Below are 20,131 nucleotides of genomic sequence, written 5' to 3' on the forward strand. Positions count from 1 at the left end.
CACAGTAATCGTGCTTATAATGTGGTCCCTACAATGTCTGAATCAGTGACTGTGTTCCCTATAATGTCTGAATCAGTGACTATGTTCCCTATAATGTCTGAATCAGTGACTATGTTCCCTACAATGTCTGAATCAGTGACTGTGTTCCATACAATGTCTGAATCAGTGACCATGTCCCCTATAATGTCTGCATCAGTGACTATGTCCCCTACAATGTCTGAATCAGTGACTGTGTTCCATACAATGTCTGAATCAGTGACCATGTCCCCTATAATGTCTGCATCAGTGACTATGTCCCCTACAATGTCTGAATCAGTGACTGTGTTCCATACAATGTCTGAATCAGTGACTATGTCCCCTATAATGTCTGAATCAGTGACTGTGTTCCCTACAATGTCTGAATCAGTGACTATGTCCCCTACAATGTCTGAATCAGTGACTATGTCCCCTATAATGTCTGAATCAGTCAACCTGTAATTCAATATAAGAATTATCATAAATAACAAAATGTCACCTATATCATTCCAGAGTCATCATTGTATAAAATAAGCAAACCGAATAATTCAGAATAATGAACATTTATGGATTAGTTTCGTCGATTTAAAAGCCAGAGCTGAAAAAATTAGACCCACTGCAGTCAACAGGAAATTACCTAAATATTACGAGTGGAAAGGCTTTGAGGTGTCAACTTAAGCTCCATTACTGTTATTCCAGTTAATAAGTCAGACTGCATTTTTTTCACCTGGTCAGCCATAATAAATGGCAGTATGATAAGGAGATGACCTTTTCAAGGTAATAAATGATTATGATCTTGCCAGGGAAATGTTTACAGTTGAGCTAACTTCACAACTGCTGATATTGTCATTATGGCCCGGATTGAAAAAATGGAGTCCCCATATTTTCAAATCTATCCTTAGTATAGTGCATTCTATTCTGAAGTGTAGTCTTTCCTTGAATTTTTTTTTGAAATATTATAAAGCCAATTTGATGTGTCGCTGATGTAGAGCAGTTTCTTCTGACCCACCAAGGTTTGAGGTCTCCCCCCCCCCCCCAAACTTTGTGGTGATCAGTGTACCCCCTTTTTTTTCCAATTTGATGCACCACTGATATACAGCAGTTTCTGGACACCCACCAAAATTTGGTGTCCACCCTACCTCTTCATGTTGACTGTACCCTTTTGGGTGTCCCCCTATCTCTTACTGTGGTGACTACAAGGAACCTAGATCTTATCATTTTGACTGACAACATGTTTTTTCATGAGAGGACACATTGATTGGGACATAATATTTTAAAGTTATCACTGACATTAAGATGCCATGGTTCTGTCATTTGTTCAAATATTTGAGGCAATTTGTTATGTATGGCTGTTTACCTCACTTGTTTTAAAGGCCAAGGATTCAATTCCAGGATCTCATATTATGAAGCTGTCAGGATTGATACAGACAGGATAATTCTTTTGTTCTAGACTACTGCAACTATTTCTGTACTTCTGCCAAACAACTGAGTTAGAAGCAGATTCAGTTACATACAATATTTTTTGTCTCAATAACTTACCCAATAGTAATATCAAAGATGTTACTTCCTACAGAACTAGATACAGCCATATCACCCAGACCTTTCCTTGCAACAATCACACTTGTTATCAAGTCTGGTATGCTTGTACCTGCTGCTAAAATTGTCAGTCCCATTATCTGATGAAGAACAATAAAAAAATATCATCACTGACAAACAACCAAAGATATAGTACTAGTAACATTGATCGATCAATTGATCAATCAATCAATTAAAGAATATGAGAGAGAGAGAGAGAGAGAGAGAGACAGACAGAGACAGAGACACACACAGAGAGAGCGAGAGTCTCAGAGCGAGAGAGAGAGAGAGAGACAGAGAGACAGAGACACAGAGAGAGAGAGCGAGAGAGAGACAGAGACAGAGACAGCGAGCGAGAGCGAGAGCGCGCGCGAGAGAGAGAGAGAGAGAGAGAGAGAGAGAGAGAGAGAGAGAGAGAGAGAGAGAGAGAGAGAGAGAGAGAGAGAGAGAGAGAATTCTAAGAATCATTATACATGACTCAACAGTTTCACAAACTTCTAGTCTTTCCTAAAAATCTTTTGAAATAAAAGTTGAATGATGGGTGAGAAAACTAGTCCAAATTACCAGCAGTACATCTGTAATGTCTGACCTTGAGCAACTTCAACAGTGAAATAATGAAGTGTTGCTAGGCAACATAGTCATACTCTACACTTAAATCAGGTATGGCATTTTGTAATGCTACCACCTGTAGAATATGACAGCTACTGGGTATAATTATAGACAAGTATACACAGAAACTTGTTTACGATATTTCAAGGAATATTCAATTTCTGAGTCAGTTTAGTCTGATAAAACATCAAAGTTATACCACTATTTACTTTAATTTGATGAGTTCAGTGTGTTTACTATACAACTAGAAATAGTTTCTTAAAATTTTTTGCATTATGAAACTTGGCCAATTAATCGCATCAAATATTTCATATGAGATTGAATTCTTTTTCACATTCTGTTTCTCAGGGCGACAATTCACAAAATGGGGGTTTTGTCAATTTGACATTTCAAGAAGAGACACTCACTGAAGTATCCCATCTTGGATCAAAATGCTGACTCAGTGTTTAATTATGCAAAAATGTTTCTTGATGAATTAAAAAAAAAAATTCTTTTTTTGTGTGACCAATCGGATCATTGTCAGATATAAAAACACTAAGAAAATATTGCACTTTGACATCAAGTGAGCGATGGCCACTGAGAAATGGTAAAAGTTGTGAATTCTAACACTGAACACTAGAGGGCGCTAATCATATGATCTGACATTCTTTGTTTAGTGTGTCTTCATATCAACCTTCGTTGGTTGATATGCATGCACTCAGTTGATAACACAAACAGATAGATATTACAACGAGACAGCCTTGCAATAGATATTAGCAAAATACTAAGTTATCTACCTACATGTTGATTCTTACGATACCATTGTACCTTCATAGTAGGGGTTCCTTCAAAAGATACCGACAATTATAACTTGAGGCTTGGCTGAGATATTTTATACATCAGGGATGATGTTGTGGTAATTTTACTTTCAAGAAGCCGCACAAACAGACGAGACAGTATTTTTTTTCATTTAGGAAATTGCTAGGTGTTTTTCTTTTATAGACCTTAATAGATTGCCTCCCTCTGCTTTGTCCCGAGTGTTTTGTTGATCTCCTGCTTGAGAAACACCATCACGGTAAAGTAAGTATTTTGTAGGACAAGGTGTATACATTTATAATGGCAGAGTGTTGGATTTCCCAAATGTCTACTTCACCTGTTTACGTCGTATCACTTTGTCATAAAGTTTGGTAATTGAGAAATGCACTGAGGTGTGACATTCACTAATGACAATCTCCTTTTAATACCAAAGTAGATGGGTTTACCATCAAGGATGAGTGCACCGTCACTGTCTAGACTGGACAGGTGCACCATCACTTTCTAAACTGGACAGGTGCACCATCACTTTCTAAACTGGACAGGTGCACCATCACTGTCTAAACTGGATAGGTGCACCATCACTGTCTAAACTGGACAGGTGCACCATCACTGTCTAAACTGGACAGGTGCACCATCACTTTCTTTAAACTGGACAGGTGCACCATCACTTTCTAAACTGGACAGGTGCACCGTCACTATCTAAACTGGATAGGTGCACCATCACTGTCTAACCTGGACAGGTGCACCATCACTGTCTAAATTGGACAGGTGCACCATCACTGTCTAAACTGGACAGGTGCATCATCACTGTCTAAACTGGACAGGTGCACCATCACTGTCTAAACTGGACAGGTGCACCATCACCGGCTAAACTGGACAGGTGCACCATCACTGGCTAAACTGGACAGGTGCACCATCACTGTCTAAACTGGACAAGTGCACCATCACCGGCTAAACTGGACAGGTGCACCATCACTGTCTAAACTGGACAAGTGCACCATCACTGTCTAAACTGGACAGGTGCACCATCACTGTCTAAACTGAACAGGTGCACCATCACTGTCTAAACTGAACAGGTGCACCATCACTGTCTAAACTGAACAGGTGCACCATCACTGTCTAAACTGGACAGGTGCACCATCACTGTCTAACTGGACAGGTGCACCATCACTGTCTAAACTGGACAGGTGCACCATCACTGTCTAAACTGGACAGGTGCACCATCACTGTCTAAACTGGACAGGTGCACCATCACTGTCTAAACTGGACAGGTGCACCATCACCGGCTAAACTGGACAGGTGCACCATCACTGTCTAAACTGGACAGGTGCACCATCACTGTCTAAACTGGACAGGTGCACCATCACTGTCTAAACTGGACAGGTGCACCATCACCGGCTAAACTGGACAGGTGCACCATCACTGTCTAACTGGACAGGTGCACCATCACTGTCTAAACTGGACAGGTGCACCATCACCGGCTAAACTGGACAGGTGCACCATCACTGTCTAAACTGGACAGGTGCACCATCACTGTCTAAACTGGACAGGTGCACCATCACTGTCTAAACTGGACAGGTGCACCATCACCGGCTAAACTGGACAGGTGCACCATCACTGTCTAAACTGGACAGGTGCACCATCACTGTCTACACTAGATGGGTAGCCAGTCACTCTCAAAATTGGGTATGACCAAGTAGGGTACTCTATTTCAAACCCAAGCTGGGCCAATGCAACAAACTGTCATATATATATAGAGTCAATTAACAAGCCAGGGTGTTAACATTGTTCAGGTGGTGATTGGCAAATGGCAAATATATAACCTCAGTGATACGCACAAGTTAACTTTCACTTCTGATCAACAGAGTATAGAAATATAATCTATGCATTCTACTGAATCAAACTATATAATACAGGTTCTGAAAAACATTGATTTTTTATTTGTTTAACGGGTGATTGTTGACAATAACACAATACTTCTAATTCAAGTGAAATTTACACTCCTTCAGCATGTAATGATTGACAGATAACCGCAGGATGGAAAGAGAGTAATAACTTCAGTTGCTATGGTTACAATATGATGTGATGAACAACCTGCAATAGGTTCTGATTGTTGAGAAGCAATAATTGAAGAGACGTGTCTGTATGAAGACCTGAGACTATAGACAGGGGAAGAGGCAGGTAGCTGTGAAGGTTACTAAGTAATACATGATATGATACGTCTATCATTTCAAACTACTTAGCAGTTTCTGTCAACATGATAAATGTGTTGATTCATTGCTTGACTTTGATGATATTTATATTCAAAGGCGAATGCCACTGCAGGAAACAAAATAACACATTTTCATAAACTGCGACTTTTTGCAATCATTTCTTGATTTACCATAAATACATCATGAATGCAAAGAAATATCGCATTGAAACTTGTTCGTCATTCATAGTTCAGATGCATGGACACATAATAGCAGAAAGTAGATAGTCATGATTGTTTTGTGTCATGGAAATAAGCACTTAGGATTCATGAATATTCATATTCTGCTAATATCTACAATGAGAATTAAATACACATTATCATTAGGATGTCTGTCACTGTTACTATGGAAATGTGGTTACTATGGAAATGTGGTTACTATGGAAATATGGTTACTATGGAAATGTGGTATTTGGAAATGTGGTTACTATGGAAATGTAGTTACTATGGAAATGTGGTTGCTATGGCAATGTGGTATTTTCTAGTCATCGTTATCATAAATAGATGGTTTGATTTGTTTTCCTTACCGCATCTGGTAAACCGATGGTTTCTCCAATCTGATTGGCCCACCACACCATTAGATAAGAAAATATTGCAATCCACAAGACACAACCGATGAATGTAATAGGAAACCGTCTCTTTTTCTCCTACACGAAAATGAAATTAAAAAAAAAAAATCAAATTTGTTGTGTGTAACAGAAAATCAACAAGCTTGTACAATAATAGGTACACTGAAACTAGTAATAACATATTCCCAAGAATTTTTTTTTACTTTTATATAAACTATTTTAAACTCTTATAAATATATGATGTATTAACATTGAGGTGGCATCAAACAGACATGACCCTTTAAAACTATAATCTATAAAACTAAAATTAAAGTCAAAACAAGTCTTGACAGGAGACATAGGGTAGAATTCAGGAATAAAGGATTCGCCATTGAGGGCACCCTTCATTTGGTTTTTGTTTTGTATGCAATAGAAATTGATGAACAAATGAGCTGGCTTGCGAAAATTGTTCAGTTTTGATGGAGAAATATGTTCTAATAATAATATACATTATCAGCAATTTACTGTCACTCTGCCGCCCCAAATTGTTACACAAAGAATTTAGAAAGCTAGCTTGCCAGATTTTCTGGGACAGGGAGCTCTCTCACAGCTCACCTACAGCTCTCTTGGACCTTTGCTGGATGGAATTCATTTACATAAATATGTATTAAAACTTACCGGCCTTCTGACATCTGGTAAAGTTACCCATAACGGAAACACTATTGGCATCAACACCACATATGTTATTCGTTTCTTCCAGGACTCAGGCCAAGTCAAATCTAGAGGCTCTTCTGTTTCTTCCTCTTCTTCTTTGACAGGCTATGAGAGATGCGATAAAAATAAATACAATGATGAACACCAAACAGGAAACACAAAAATAACCCTCCCTACTTAAGTGACGACAACTGCAGAGCCAATCATGAACAAGCAAATGGTATCTGCCATACATACACACTTGCTCTAAAGTACTAAATAAAAAGAACAGTGACTGCCATAATAAGTAGACTGAGGGACAGGCTTGTTGAGAATTCAAAACAAAACAAAAATTGCATTGTCACACCATTTTAGACAAACCGTCCTGGCCAGAAACAATTCAGGTTTTTTTTGCCCTTATTTGTCAAATTTTCTTAATTTTTTGTGTGTACTTTCTACTTTTCTAAGTAAGGTAATATTGGCAAAACATGATATTGTATAACTCTCAAAAACTTTAATGATTGAAAAAATGGTAGATTCTCCATCACAATAATACAAGATATAGTACCTGAGCAGTTATGTTCAAAGTTGTTGCATTTACTCTGTCAAACTGATTAGGACTGTTCACTCTCCCACCACTCTGTGGTCGTCCATGTATCTGTGTAGCAGTGGGTGTGTCTTGGGGTGTGTCTAGGGGTGTGTCAAGTGTTGTAACTTGAGTTGCATTTGATGATGCATCTTGTGATCGATGTCTTTCCGGCATATGTTGCGCTACTTCCACACTACCATCTGTGGATTCACTTTGGCCAGCAGGTGAGTTCTGATCTGGCAGCTGTTCAGAATTAATAATTGATGCTGTAGATGCATAGTTTTCAGGATTTGCAGATTTTTGAAGTCCGACACCATTGCTCTGAGGCGTACCTTCACTGCCTGGTTTTTCTATATCAGCCGTACAGTCGTCTTGGGATTGTTGTTGGGCCATAGCATGCAGCTTGACGGCTTTGTCATTCAGATCTCCTGTGGGATCACAATAGGAAAACTTTGAAATTTGACTTCAAAATGTATCAAATTATAATCCTAAACACTAAGCGGATTACAGTGGACAGGAGACCCCTTACATCATCTATCCATCAACTTTGATGTACATTTTCCTGGTTCTGAAAAACTGAACAGGTCATGGCTAGTTTCAAAAAAGTAGTTGTAGCTGCAGGCTGTTATAGTTGCATACACATATTACAGTGATAGTATAGTACACGTCACTAGCAAAACAAAACCAAGGTACAACCAAACACGTTCTTTCCTTGCTCTCGAATCAAAATCAATGTCAGTGAACCTATGATTATAGACACTGTCAGATGTTTAAATTCACATTTTATTTTCAATAAGGTGAATGAAGTTTATATCTATTTATGGTATCACCTACACATATCTAGAAAAGCTAAGCTCACATGCCTCAACTATGGACTCAAGATATTCTGACATATTAGCTCACATGACCAAAAAGAACATTCTGTAACTCCTCCGACATGAATACACCAATAAAGGTTTTCCCACAGACCTTGCAGGAAACCCCTCAAAATGGCTGAACGTATGCTTCTTTTAATACAAGATTCCAGAGTTGAGTAAATTAACAAGATGCTATTTTAACCCCCCAAAATCATGGGAGTTAACAGGAGAATTGTCAACATTTGGTTAAAGTTTTCTAAGAGTGATTAATTACAGATAATACTTACTTTGACTAATCGGGTCAATGGTATGTATCATTAACTGGAGGGCACCATGACGATATGTGTTTGCTGTGCGAAATATTGGCAAGGTGCACTGACGACGGATTAGCCTTCTCTGTAAACAACAACAAAAACAAAGTGAGTCAGCTGATTATTAATAATCTAATCCCTAAAAATCACAAGTCCAGAATTTCAAAATTTAGGTAACACTGCTTAGGATCAGAATAAGATAAAAAACGTATTTAAGATAAAATGTTCTCGATCCAATAAAAATACAAAATTGCTGGCATTTTTTTAGGAATATTAAACCTTGAAAGAGCTGAATCCTTATGCTAATGAAATTGTTGGAAAAATATTATTTAAACATCTGAAGTCCAGAATTTAGTAGTATTTCTTGTTTTTAATAAAAATATTTACAATTTGAATATGCTCAGTGCAAGAATAAAATTTCCATTCTTGTGAAAAACTAGAAAGACTAATCATTGCAACCTGGAAGACTATTATAGAGTTTCAATAGGAAACTTGCAAATCCGCCATGTTGAATGTTGCATCATGGGAAATGATAATGAAATGCTAATCAATTAGCATTGTAAACAATATTGTTACATTGTTTATAACCATAAACAATCAGTTCATATTTACCCTCTGACCAGTGTGGGAGGTTTATTTCATCAGTTAGCTCCAGATAAGTTATTAGATACAGATAATCCCACACTCCTTTGCATCTGAGCATGCTCAGTCTGGATTGCAAGTTCCCTAATCGGCGGCACGTATTTTGTTAAATCTCACATAATATTTTTTGTTACACATTACACAAACAAAATACAGGTCCTGATAGCACGCACACATGAAATAATATATGTTATCTCACTGTGAACACAAATAAACATCTATATGTTTCAATCTTCCTTGTTTCAACTGACAGTGATGTTGATTTGTGTTCACAGTGAGATAAAATGTATCACTTTATATGCTTGCACGCTATCAGTGTCTGTATGTTGTGTTTTTGTAATTTGTAACCAAAAACGAGACGTAAAAAACACCATGCTGCCTAATTGAAACTGTATTAGTCACTCTGGTTTGGTAGTAAAAAACATTGTGCTGCCTAAATTGAAACTCTATAGTCACTCTGGTTTGGTAGTAAAAAACATTGTGCTGTTTAATTGAAACTCTATAGTCACTCTGGTTTGGTAGTAATAAACATCGTGCTGCCTAAATTGAAACTCTATAGTCACTCTGGTTTGGTAGTAAAAAACATTGTGCTGCCTAAATTGAAACTCTATAGTCACTCTGGTTTGGTAGTAATAAACATCGTGCTGCCTAATTGAAACTCTATAGTCACTCTGGCTTGGTAGTAAAAAACATTGTGCTGCCTAAATTGAAACTCTATAGTCACTCTGGTTTGGTAGTAAAAAACATTGTGCTACCTAATTGAAACTCTATAGTCACTCTAGTTTGGTAGTAAAAAACATTGTGCTGCCTAAATTGAAACTCTATAGTCACTCTGGTTTGGTAGTAAAAAACATTGTGCTGCCTAAATTGAAACTCTATAGTCACTCTGGTTTGGTAGTAAAAAACATTGTGCTGCCTAATTGAAACTCTATAGTCACTCTGGTTTGGTAGTAAAAAACATTGTGCTGCCTATTAAAATTGAAACTCTAAAGTCACTCTGGTTTGGTAGTAAAAAACATCGTGCTGCCTAATTGAAACCCTATAGTCACTCTGGTATGGTAGTAAGTTATATAAACTTGAAGGCTTAGTAAGACTCTGTGGCACAGACTTTTTAATCGTCATATAGCATATACTCTATTATGACTGATTTAAAAAGTGACATTTTGTAGAACACGGATAGTATAATAACATCATTCAATCTGTCAGACATTTTTTCTTGACTACACCTGAGCCAAATGTCAAAGTACATGTAGCCTGTAATGAGTACATAAAAAAACATGGCGGACTCACAGTCACTCACATAAAAAGTAAAATCCAAGTATAAGTCACGAAAACTACACTGTGTCAGGAAGGTTATGAAAATATTCCAACCACAGCAGACTGTAACTTATGGCACGTATATTTGTTATGAAATCTTTTTTTTTACTACTTTGAGACACTTCCTGGTTAAAACTGACGAATTTTGAAATAATATGAGGTTGGAGAATATATTCAATTTGTTAAATGGTTCGAAGAATCAATAAATAGTAAAATATAGTTATATTAGAACAGTAAATTGGAAACGAATGCAAAATATCATGCAATAATAGTCTGCAGTAGACGAATCAAAATGTTGCATTTGATTCCAAAATACCGATCCAAAGTTTATTTTACTGAGTGTCCTATAAGGTTTTTGCTCTGACTTTTAAACAGACAAATACAATGATCCCTTCATAAGCAAAGTTAGTCGGTGAAAGCTCAAAATAAAAGTATATTTTCTTGTACTTGTAGATGTATGTGTGTGCTGTTTAGCCTTTTTTACAAAGCATATCTCACAGAAGTTACAATTTGTTGACAAATAATTACATGGTCTGGCATGTTTATTCATGTTTACATACAGACATCAAGCCAGTGTACACTGATTTTTCAAGATGGAAGCCACGATAAAAATGTTTCATGAATTAAAAATCCAAAATAAATGTTCAATCCTCATCCTTGTGGCCACTTTAACGTTTAGTGCATTTTTCAATGTGCAAAATGTAACAAAGATAGCAGCTACTGCAGGTTTTTTTTATATTATACATTACTAGATACAAGTTTGTTCTCTTATTCAATGCCTATTAATTGCATATCAAGTCCGTGACAATCAAAATAGAAAAATAAGAGTAAATCTTGCCGTACACTCATAATCAAAGAGTTGTATGAATGGATGACATTTTGATCTTTCCAGTCAAAGTAATTATTACTAGGGTTGCCATCTATTTTAAGGGAGATGTATTTTCTTTATCTAAAGTCACAAATGTCTGATTTGCTGCAAGAAAAGCTCACCAGAACACAACAAAAGACAGAGCATAGTTTGTCAAAGATAAAACAACGTTATCACAACCTTATGAAATATTCAATTGCCCCTAGCATCATACATGTATATTGCATGAATTTGATTGGGTAGCAATTGATGTCATATATCGAATGAATTTGATTGGTTGTCAGTAGCTTAAGGGCAATTTTTAGTTCTATCAATGTAGATTGTCTTATTCAAATATTTAGTAAATTTCTTAGAGCAAAATAGCCTGCAGAAATAACGATCCGAGATAATAGTTACTACATTTACCAGTTTTTATTAAGTATTATATTTCATTATTAACTTAGCTATACTTGACTTTATGCACATTTGAATTTTTCTCACGGAGTAATTCTCTTGTTGAAATATGGGAGTGATTGTAACAAAACGTTTGCATGTCTCTGTAATTTGATGAGAGCAATTATAAATGTCAAGAAATGTTGCCATTAAATTGGTCGGGTATGTACGAAATTATTTGTCTTGTTAGCAAAAAACAGACAAATTGTGATAGCAATGTGAAAGGTAATATGGGTTTATTTCATGACATAAAGGCCTATCTTCCTAGTTTATTTTTGTTTCACAAATAACTGGTTGATATAATCTGCAAAACTAAAGGAGCATGAATTTTGCTGTCTGAACTCTTACGATATTATACTTTCAGTGTTGTTACCTTGGAAACCAGTTGCTTGGGAGTTGTGTATAAATTCTAGTTTGATTTGGCAATTTGTGTTTCAGGGATGAATTCACTAAAAATTAAATTCATGAATCTCTCTAAACTTTACCATATGAAAGCTTGCTTCTTGTCCTTTTGAAATAGTAAAAAAATTGTTGGGTTTCACTGGCTTGGATTCAAGGAAATCGACATCTTTCACTTTCCCATAGAATTTTAAAAAGTATTTGGTGGCCATTTTGGATGGCGACCATTTTGGATTAAAAATGGCTTCATTTTGACATCATTTTGACCTGTATTAAAAAAATTTGTACGGCGACTCCTGATTTTTTTTCTTGATTTGAACTGAGAATGGGCTGGAGTATTCTTGAACAAAATAAGAGCAAAATTTAAACACTTTTTTTTCAAAGGTGCATTTCACTTTAATATCCAGTCTACATAAGACAGCAACATAAAATCATCACTATTTGATCAAAATTAGCAAAAACACAATGTCATAATTTAAAACCATTTTTCCTATTTGAATAATCTATGCCTTATATATGTGAAGCAGTTGTAGCCAAATATAAAAAAAAATTCGCCAAAAAAAAATGTTCATTTTACCAAATTTCCTACTGGCACGCTATATGAGACACAATTCATTGTACAAGAGACGTACGTATCTTGCATCGACTAATTACTTCGACTAGTGTAATTGGGTTCCTTTACCGTGACATTTACCCAAGTTACAGGCAAACATACATGAAATATTTGCCAATTTCCATGACCAATTTTAAATCGTTATTAATGTGATACTGAATTGGAACGACTTGTACTGTACACATGCATTTCATTTACCACAATTCTATGAACACTATGTTTCTCTATTGTAATGATTAAAAGCCTACGTACAAACAGCTATGTGGTTACTGTGCATACGTTGCTACAGCATCCTGTTACCTATGGCAACTAAGTACGCAAACAAGAGTTATTTATTACAAAATTTCCAATCACTCACATGGTCTCTGAGGGGCTGTCTCTAATTATCTCACAAAGTCTGGAAAATGACATTTGTCCGTTTAGATTAAAACACTTTCCCAACTGACCTTATCCTGTAATACTAGACTGTTGGGATTTGGGAATGAAAGATGAGCAATAGATAGGGACTATGGGACCATAATAATTTGGCATCTTTTTTTTGTTACTGTTGAATATTTCATCTTCTTTGTAGAGTCACAACAAAACTACAATTTTTTTGTACACAAGTAGGGTACTAAAGTCTGTAAAGATGGACTCAAAAATTTGAAAAAAAATCTTTGACAGAAAATGTAGTCATTAAAGGGGCACAAGCCAAGTTTATACATTTTGAGTGTAGTGTTTGCTGTATATTTAAACGGTACTCAAAGTATTGCACTTACTGAAGCACACTTAACCATCACTTGCAATTGACTGAACTCAAACCTGGTATTAAGATATAACCCATAAACGATCCGATGATGTAATTTATGGTATGTACCAAAAAATATTCAGGAAATCCCTACAGTACAATCCACTGTTCTAACAATGCCACAACAATTGTAATATCATAGAAGGCATGCATCGACATTTACATTATACTGGACTATGGTTTTATTTTGAAGTATTTTCACTTGAGTAAAAAACTTATAAACTCAGTTTGTGCTGCTTTAAGGAAGTGCAGTAAAAGAATCACACTATCTCCATATGAATTTTATCTCAGTTTTCTGAGATTTAAAATTTACATATAAGAAAGTCAATTATAATTACTATAAATTTTCTCAAATATTGACTTCGAGAAATACACTATCAGAATGTAACACATGTATTTATTTTTGGCATTTTTATGCAGTTATATATCAATAAAAATCTTAATACTCAGTGCACAATGGAGTGCCAATTAATATCGACAAATCCCATAAAACTATAAAACTTTAATATTTACAAATAATTATCACGATTCACCACACAATTCTATAAACTTTAACTTGAAATCAATCTGATTTCAGTTTAGTCATGTCTCCGCTATAAAATTTGAATTAATTTGAAATAATTTCTTCTCAAATTTATTCCATTTCCAGCATTTTCCAGTTTGTGATAGCATGCAAAGACTATCATATTCTAGTCTGGAATCCATGCGTATGGGGGTTTTGAATTCCTTATTTCCCTATCAAAAATCAAAAATCAAAAATCCCCAATCACCCAATTCTTAGGGTAAACTAAGATCCACAATCAGAAGAAAAAAGAATATTAATCAAAACATATTTACAAGATCCTCAAATAGTCATGCATCAGGTGAGTAAAACATAGTAATAATTAGTTCTTGTATCACCACCAAGGGTTCTAATTAGTGGTAAACCAAAGCCTGTCAACCTGAACAGGTGAAACAATACTCGTAAGTAATTCAAAATTAAAACCTTGGTTGTGATACAAGAACGATTACGTTTCCAAAAATTTTACATTAAAAAATTCACTTCCTAGTATAGGAAATCATTTGTAGATAGCTACAGCAAAAGCTCCATTATTGAGTTATTCTGCCTTCGTACAACATCATCACCAGATTTCAAGTTACTAGAGTATCATCTTCACTAGATACATTTCATCACGAGGAGTGAAATAGACATCAAAACCATTCTTGCTGATTACCATAAGAACACAGAGCGCAACTCAAGAGTACGTAAAGCCTCATCTATGTGTTACAACATCTGCACTAATTCCAACAACAAAACCTGATTGATTAATTCAACTGTAAATGATCTGGCAGTGAGGCCATTCCTAAGGTGCAAACTCTTAGCCTTTTATGACTACAAAGGTCAATGCCCCATGATGGCAATTGACCCCTGTAATGATTTCCAATGGAAAGATCAGAGCCCTATGATGGTAAATGACCCCTGTAATTATCACTCATGTTGTCATCAATCACCTCTTGTTGTACAGACCAGACTGTGATTTTAATCTGAAAGCTATTTCCCTCGGTGGATATTGATCGACTTAAGCTATCAAATACCCTGAAACGCACCACGTCTGATCGAAAAAACAGATATTTGTGTTAGCTAGTGAAAACTAAACACTCCATCTTTGTGAAGTGCATACAAGAACACTGCAAGGCAATTTTCTCCATGGGGTAGCTATACTCTTTTCAATCATCCACTGTATACATTGCAGGTGTATATAGAGAATAGAATAGAATAGAATAGAATAGAATAGAATAGAATAGAATAGAATAGAATAGAATATTTATTGCATCCGTTAAGAAAACTACATTTCTTCATTGGATTTTCTGCAATAAGTGTTTGGTGCCAAAAAAAAACCAAGTATATATTGTAATGTGTGCTTTGAATGCAATCAAACGTGGTGCAAACATTTCATACATTTTGAGTTTTAAAAACATTTCTCAAATACGTTACGTTTGAACTAACAGTTTAAACTATTTAATATCTTAAATTAGAGGAAATTGTTAAAGTATTATAAAGCACATCTGATTCATCTTTTTTCTGGCCTTCATCGTAATTCATGTATACACACGTGAACACACTGTGACCAGAATAATTCTCCACTAATATCACAAATCAGTGAACAGAAACATTGTCATGAATATTCATGAGCCACACAAGTGATGACTTTTCTTAGAATGTTATTTATAAAAATAAAAATTTCACAAAACAAGGAAGTATTCAGTCATTGAGAGTCTTCATCCTTCTTCCTGTTACTTTTTTTGGAGGGTGTATTATTTCCATGGAAACAGTTCCTGTACATCTGATTGTGATGCTCTTTCTATAATACTAATCTCTCCTTGACCTGTAGTGATTTATCTTCCAACAATGAATTAATATCAACAATGTATACTAAGTTTATTTTTCACATGAGCTGTAATTTCAGAGCTTTTGGCAGTATCACTTTTACTACGAAAATTTGATATAGTATTACAGATTTTATCAAATTTATGGCGCCACTCATCAAAAAACAGTTCATTTTATAAATATGTTTTGAAATAAAGTACTGATTTTATTTAGTTACTGTTTTCATTGATCTAACTCTCTGTCAAAAATTTCAAAAAAATTTATAATCATAACTTTTTACTTTGCCTGTAGATAATCTGAAGTAAAGTTCATCATCTTGATGGCAATATGCAACTGCAAACAAGAGGCATGATTTTCATTACTGGTCGATTCTGCGACTGTGCTCATGATCTTATGAAAAAGAACCTATATTCAGCCAATAGAATGACTAAGTTTTGGCTGGGGAACAATGTTTATTATTAGGCAGACTGCATAAGTTTTGGCGGGAAGTGAATTTTTGGCCAAAAATTTGAGTTTAACTGAAAATCTCTGACGATCTAAATATTTCCTGACACTAATATATAGTCCTTATTGTGTTATATTTTTGTGTCACAGTAACTCTTAAAATCCATTTTTTTTTACAAAATGTGAGAATTCACTATTTTGAAGTGAAGACATTCTGTTCATGTAGTATACTAAACTTTATTTCTGATTGAAATCTTTCAGAAGTAGAAACACATTCACATTATATGTTCTCGACTGAACTATCAAATTTTTTTTCAAAATCAAGGTGTAAAAATTAAAAGTGTTAACAATGACAGAATAATAAATATTCTTTAATGAAAAAAATCCTAACTTTTGAGCGATACCTGGCAAACTATATGCTACTTTGTCATTGGTTAATTAGTGAATAAAACTAATAAAACCATAGTAAGTTTTTTGTGTTTTTGTAAAATGCATGGATCTTACAAGATTTACTCCTTGCTATTTACAAGGTTGGAAAACCTTGCAAAAAGACCTTGTAAACAGAGAGGGTGCTTGAAAATGATTTGATTAATTTAGTTATAATAATGGAGTTTTTCTCAGTTTTTGGTTCTTGGGAGGAGAACCACACAACATGAACTATGATTACAACGGTGTTCATATTTTAGCATTTTTTTTTCATTTTTACAATTTATGTGACCTATATAACAGTTATAATGATTTTTCAGGATTTTTTTCAGATGTTTATGTAAACTATAAACGGAATGTCAAAAAAACCTCATGTTCACCAGTACAACACACAACTTGGCATTGCTCACAATAACAGCTTTCACATTTCATAACCTGATTAGCTTTACTATTGATATCCTTTTTTTCCTTGCAGAAAATCAAATTACTGAGATTTGCCCCTGAGATTTCATAAAAACTCAAAAAAACATTTCCAGATTGACTGCTAATTCCTCTATGAGTTGATACGATGGAAACATCAACTGTTCCATAAATAGTGATTCATTGAAATGTATTGTGTGACCAGCTATGCATTTCATACTCTGCTGAACAGTAGTAAACAGATAAGATATAAAGACATTCTTAGAAATCAGAACTATTTGCCGGAAAGTCAATCTACTGTCCGGATATTTGCTAAATTATTCCGACTTTTTCAGAAAAATAGTAACAACGGAGCAAAGGCTAATATGATTTAGTATTTCTCGTTCGTGCTACATCATCTCGGACTCATGATTCTCCTATGTCTGTATCGCCTATCGGCTCGGAGGGATATGGCCGACATGAGGGGAATCATTCGTCCTCGATGACGTAGCACTCATTCAGAATACTGGGAGATTATATAAAATACTACATTGCAAGCGACACACTTCTTGTATACAGTTAGATATTTTCTATAAAATCCTAAAACACATCAGTATTCAATCATGGTCTAATGTTGCAGATTTTTCGTCATGAAAGAATTTACCTGAGAAACAAAATTCAGAACTGATATATTGCTAATTTCCTTTCCCCTACGTTTCTAATTCTTACCGCAGACTTTGAAGACTTTTAAGGAGTGTAAGTAACTCCTGGTAAAGTAAAGTTGGGTGCTTTACTGATGAAAAGACGAAAGGTAAAATAACAACATAATCATTGTACTCAGAAATGTGATCTTTAAAATTAATGTTGGTTAGAAATAAATTATTTATGAGAATTTGTCAGTCTTTGTCATTAAATTTAATAAATACGCAAATTATTGTTGTTGTAGTGATGTACTTAAACGTGTACAATTGACAAAATTCCACTTACAGAGATGAGAAGTATTTGAGACAAAGGAGAATGGGATGGGAATCTTCCAAAACTGCGATAAGATGTCGATGATATACGAAGAAAGCTTATGTCAGGCTTTAATTATTAAAATTCAATTTTCAAAAATTCAAGATAACGAACGATGAACAAAATTAATCACAAAATTTCTACCAATTTTTTTTAATTTTCTAGCCTTCTTCACTGTCTTTTCTTGCAAAGGTCAAGGTCGTTCCTTTCTGAAGGTCAAGGTCTCAATGTGTCCAAAGAGGTTCAGGACTCTAATTAATTTACAATTCATATTAACCGATATCAAATCTACACAGCGGTATTATGTTTTTTGTCGTTTGATTCAATTGAACGTTACAAGGCAGGAGACATTTTCAAATGATAATCTAATATTAAAGGTCATTTTTAATCAGTTATCTTGTCAGATGAACACAGTCAATGGAAATATTACATGCTGTGGTATCACCACGGAGACTGATCAGAAGATGAGATGCAATCACTGGAAAATACTCGTACCTAAGTATTCAAGTCTGAATGTCATTATCAAGAATTTGGCAAAAAATAAAATTTGGTTATGTGGATAAGTTCACTGAACAGATTATTAGTCCTGACTGACTGGCTGAACAGATACTGTAAACTTATTTTCGCTAATTTCGCTGGAAAATGAAAACACAAAAATAAGTAGTGACTAAAAATACCTTCTTGTACATGAACACAATGTACCAGTCTGGTAATTAGAGAAAATTGGTCTTTGAAAACTTGCTGAAGACTGTAAAATTGCAAGGTTTTGTAGTTGTGAAAATATCTGGGTTTCCAGTATAAGGCCTACTACCCGTATTCATATTGCCTACTTTCCCAGGTACATTGTGCTCTGAGCACGTTCTAATTATTACGCCTGGTGTGGGGCCTATAGTGGCACAATCATGGCCCTATATTGATACTTTCTCACCTCCCCGGGAAAGCATGCTATCCATAAAGGATTAGAGATCCCTCACAAAGTAACCACTGTCCTACCAGGTCCCCATTTATCCGACTGGGTTGCCTCGGACATAACCGTGTTTCAAATTTTGTCCAAGGACTTTAGCTATTCAGAAAACAAATGGCAGAAGCTAGGCTGGAACCAACAAATTGCAGATTCTAAGCTAACCAGTCTTAACTATTTGATCATCATGACTGCACTACAAGTTTTATTATTTTGTTTGGATTTTCAGTTTCCCTAAATGAGCATGCATACGTATGAAATGTAAGTTGGAAATTCTAGCTGCTTTGTACTATAGATATTGGAGTCCTCTCTCCAACATCTATGTTTGTACCCACAGATTTTATAATGATTCAACGTGACACACTTTCCTATGACACTTTATAATTCTCACCATCCCTACTTTTTCTGTAGCGTGACAGAAGTGTGTCGCCTGACAGTAAGCCATGCAGAAAATACAATGCTACATACATTTGACAACATTCGTTTCATTTCATTTCCCACAAAAAAAAAACTCATGCTGGTTCAACTGAAATTAGTTCACATCTTGCCTATGTACAATATGACCTAAAATCCAGATATTTTTTTTTATATATATTAAATAGACAGTAAACTCAACATGCAGATGACCCCAAAGTCACTATTTTCCAAACTAAATAATTATATGAAAGACATGATTTTTTTTATCTGGAATTTGTCTCTGATAACACTGAATAAGTATACATGAAACATACATTTATGTTGAAGACCAAAATTTATCTCTCGTCTGCGCTCTAAAATGATGTGAATGAAGCAAATTAACATTTCAATGTGAGCAACAAAGCTTGTCAGGCCATTATTACAGTTATTTCTGTCAAGACATTTGCAATACACTGTACAAATCGATCTGTTTACTTTTAAACATTAATTTGTCTGAGCTCCGATATGATTAAAGTTGCAATATGAAGGATGTTAATATTTCCCTGTTTGACAGGATATTGCACTCCTTGTCCGACTTCGAGATGAATAACTCGCCATTGTCTGTCTCCTTGTCAAATTAATGGTTTTTCTCCACATCTCTAAACACCTAAATTAAGGTCATACACTTCTCCCTTGTTCCAATTATTGTCAAGTTCATCTTTTCCTCCTAGCTTCCCTGGTATCCTAGCAACCGCATTCAGTATTGTTAGGGCCATATATCATTATTATTGATTGCCTCATCAAAGTGATATGAAAGGGCAG

At 35.2% G+C, this 20,131-nt stretch overlaps 1 protein-coding gene across 1 annotated transcript in view; it reads right to left on the bottom strand.

The window, feature by feature from the left end:
• The window catches only part of LOC144443661 (sodium/potassium/calcium exchanger 2-like), an 83,866-nt gene that overhangs the window by 956 nt on the left and 62,779 nt on the right, over positions 1-20,131 (bottom strand). Inside the window, exons 2-6 of the mRNA XM_078133200.1 lie at positions 8,220-8,328; positions 7,055-7,503; positions 6,472-6,612; positions 5,773-5,892; positions 1,555-1,691 (exon numbers count right to left, since the gene is read on the bottom strand). Of these exons, the coding sequence (XP_077989326.1) occupies positions 1,555-1,691; positions 5,773-5,892; positions 6,472-6,612; positions 7,055-7,503; positions 8,220-8,328 (956 nt within the window). The remainder of the gene's footprint in view (positions 1-1,554; positions 1,692-5,772; positions 5,893-6,471; positions 6,613-7,054; positions 7,504-8,219; positions 8,329-20,131) is intronic.

This window comes from Glandiceps talaboti, chromosome 12 (assembly GCF_964340395.1).
Source record: "Glandiceps talaboti chromosome 12, keGlaTala1.1, whole genome shotgun sequence".
Taxonomy (NCBI): Eukaryota; Metazoa; Hemichordata; class Enteropneusta; family Spengelidae; genus Glandiceps; species Glandiceps talaboti.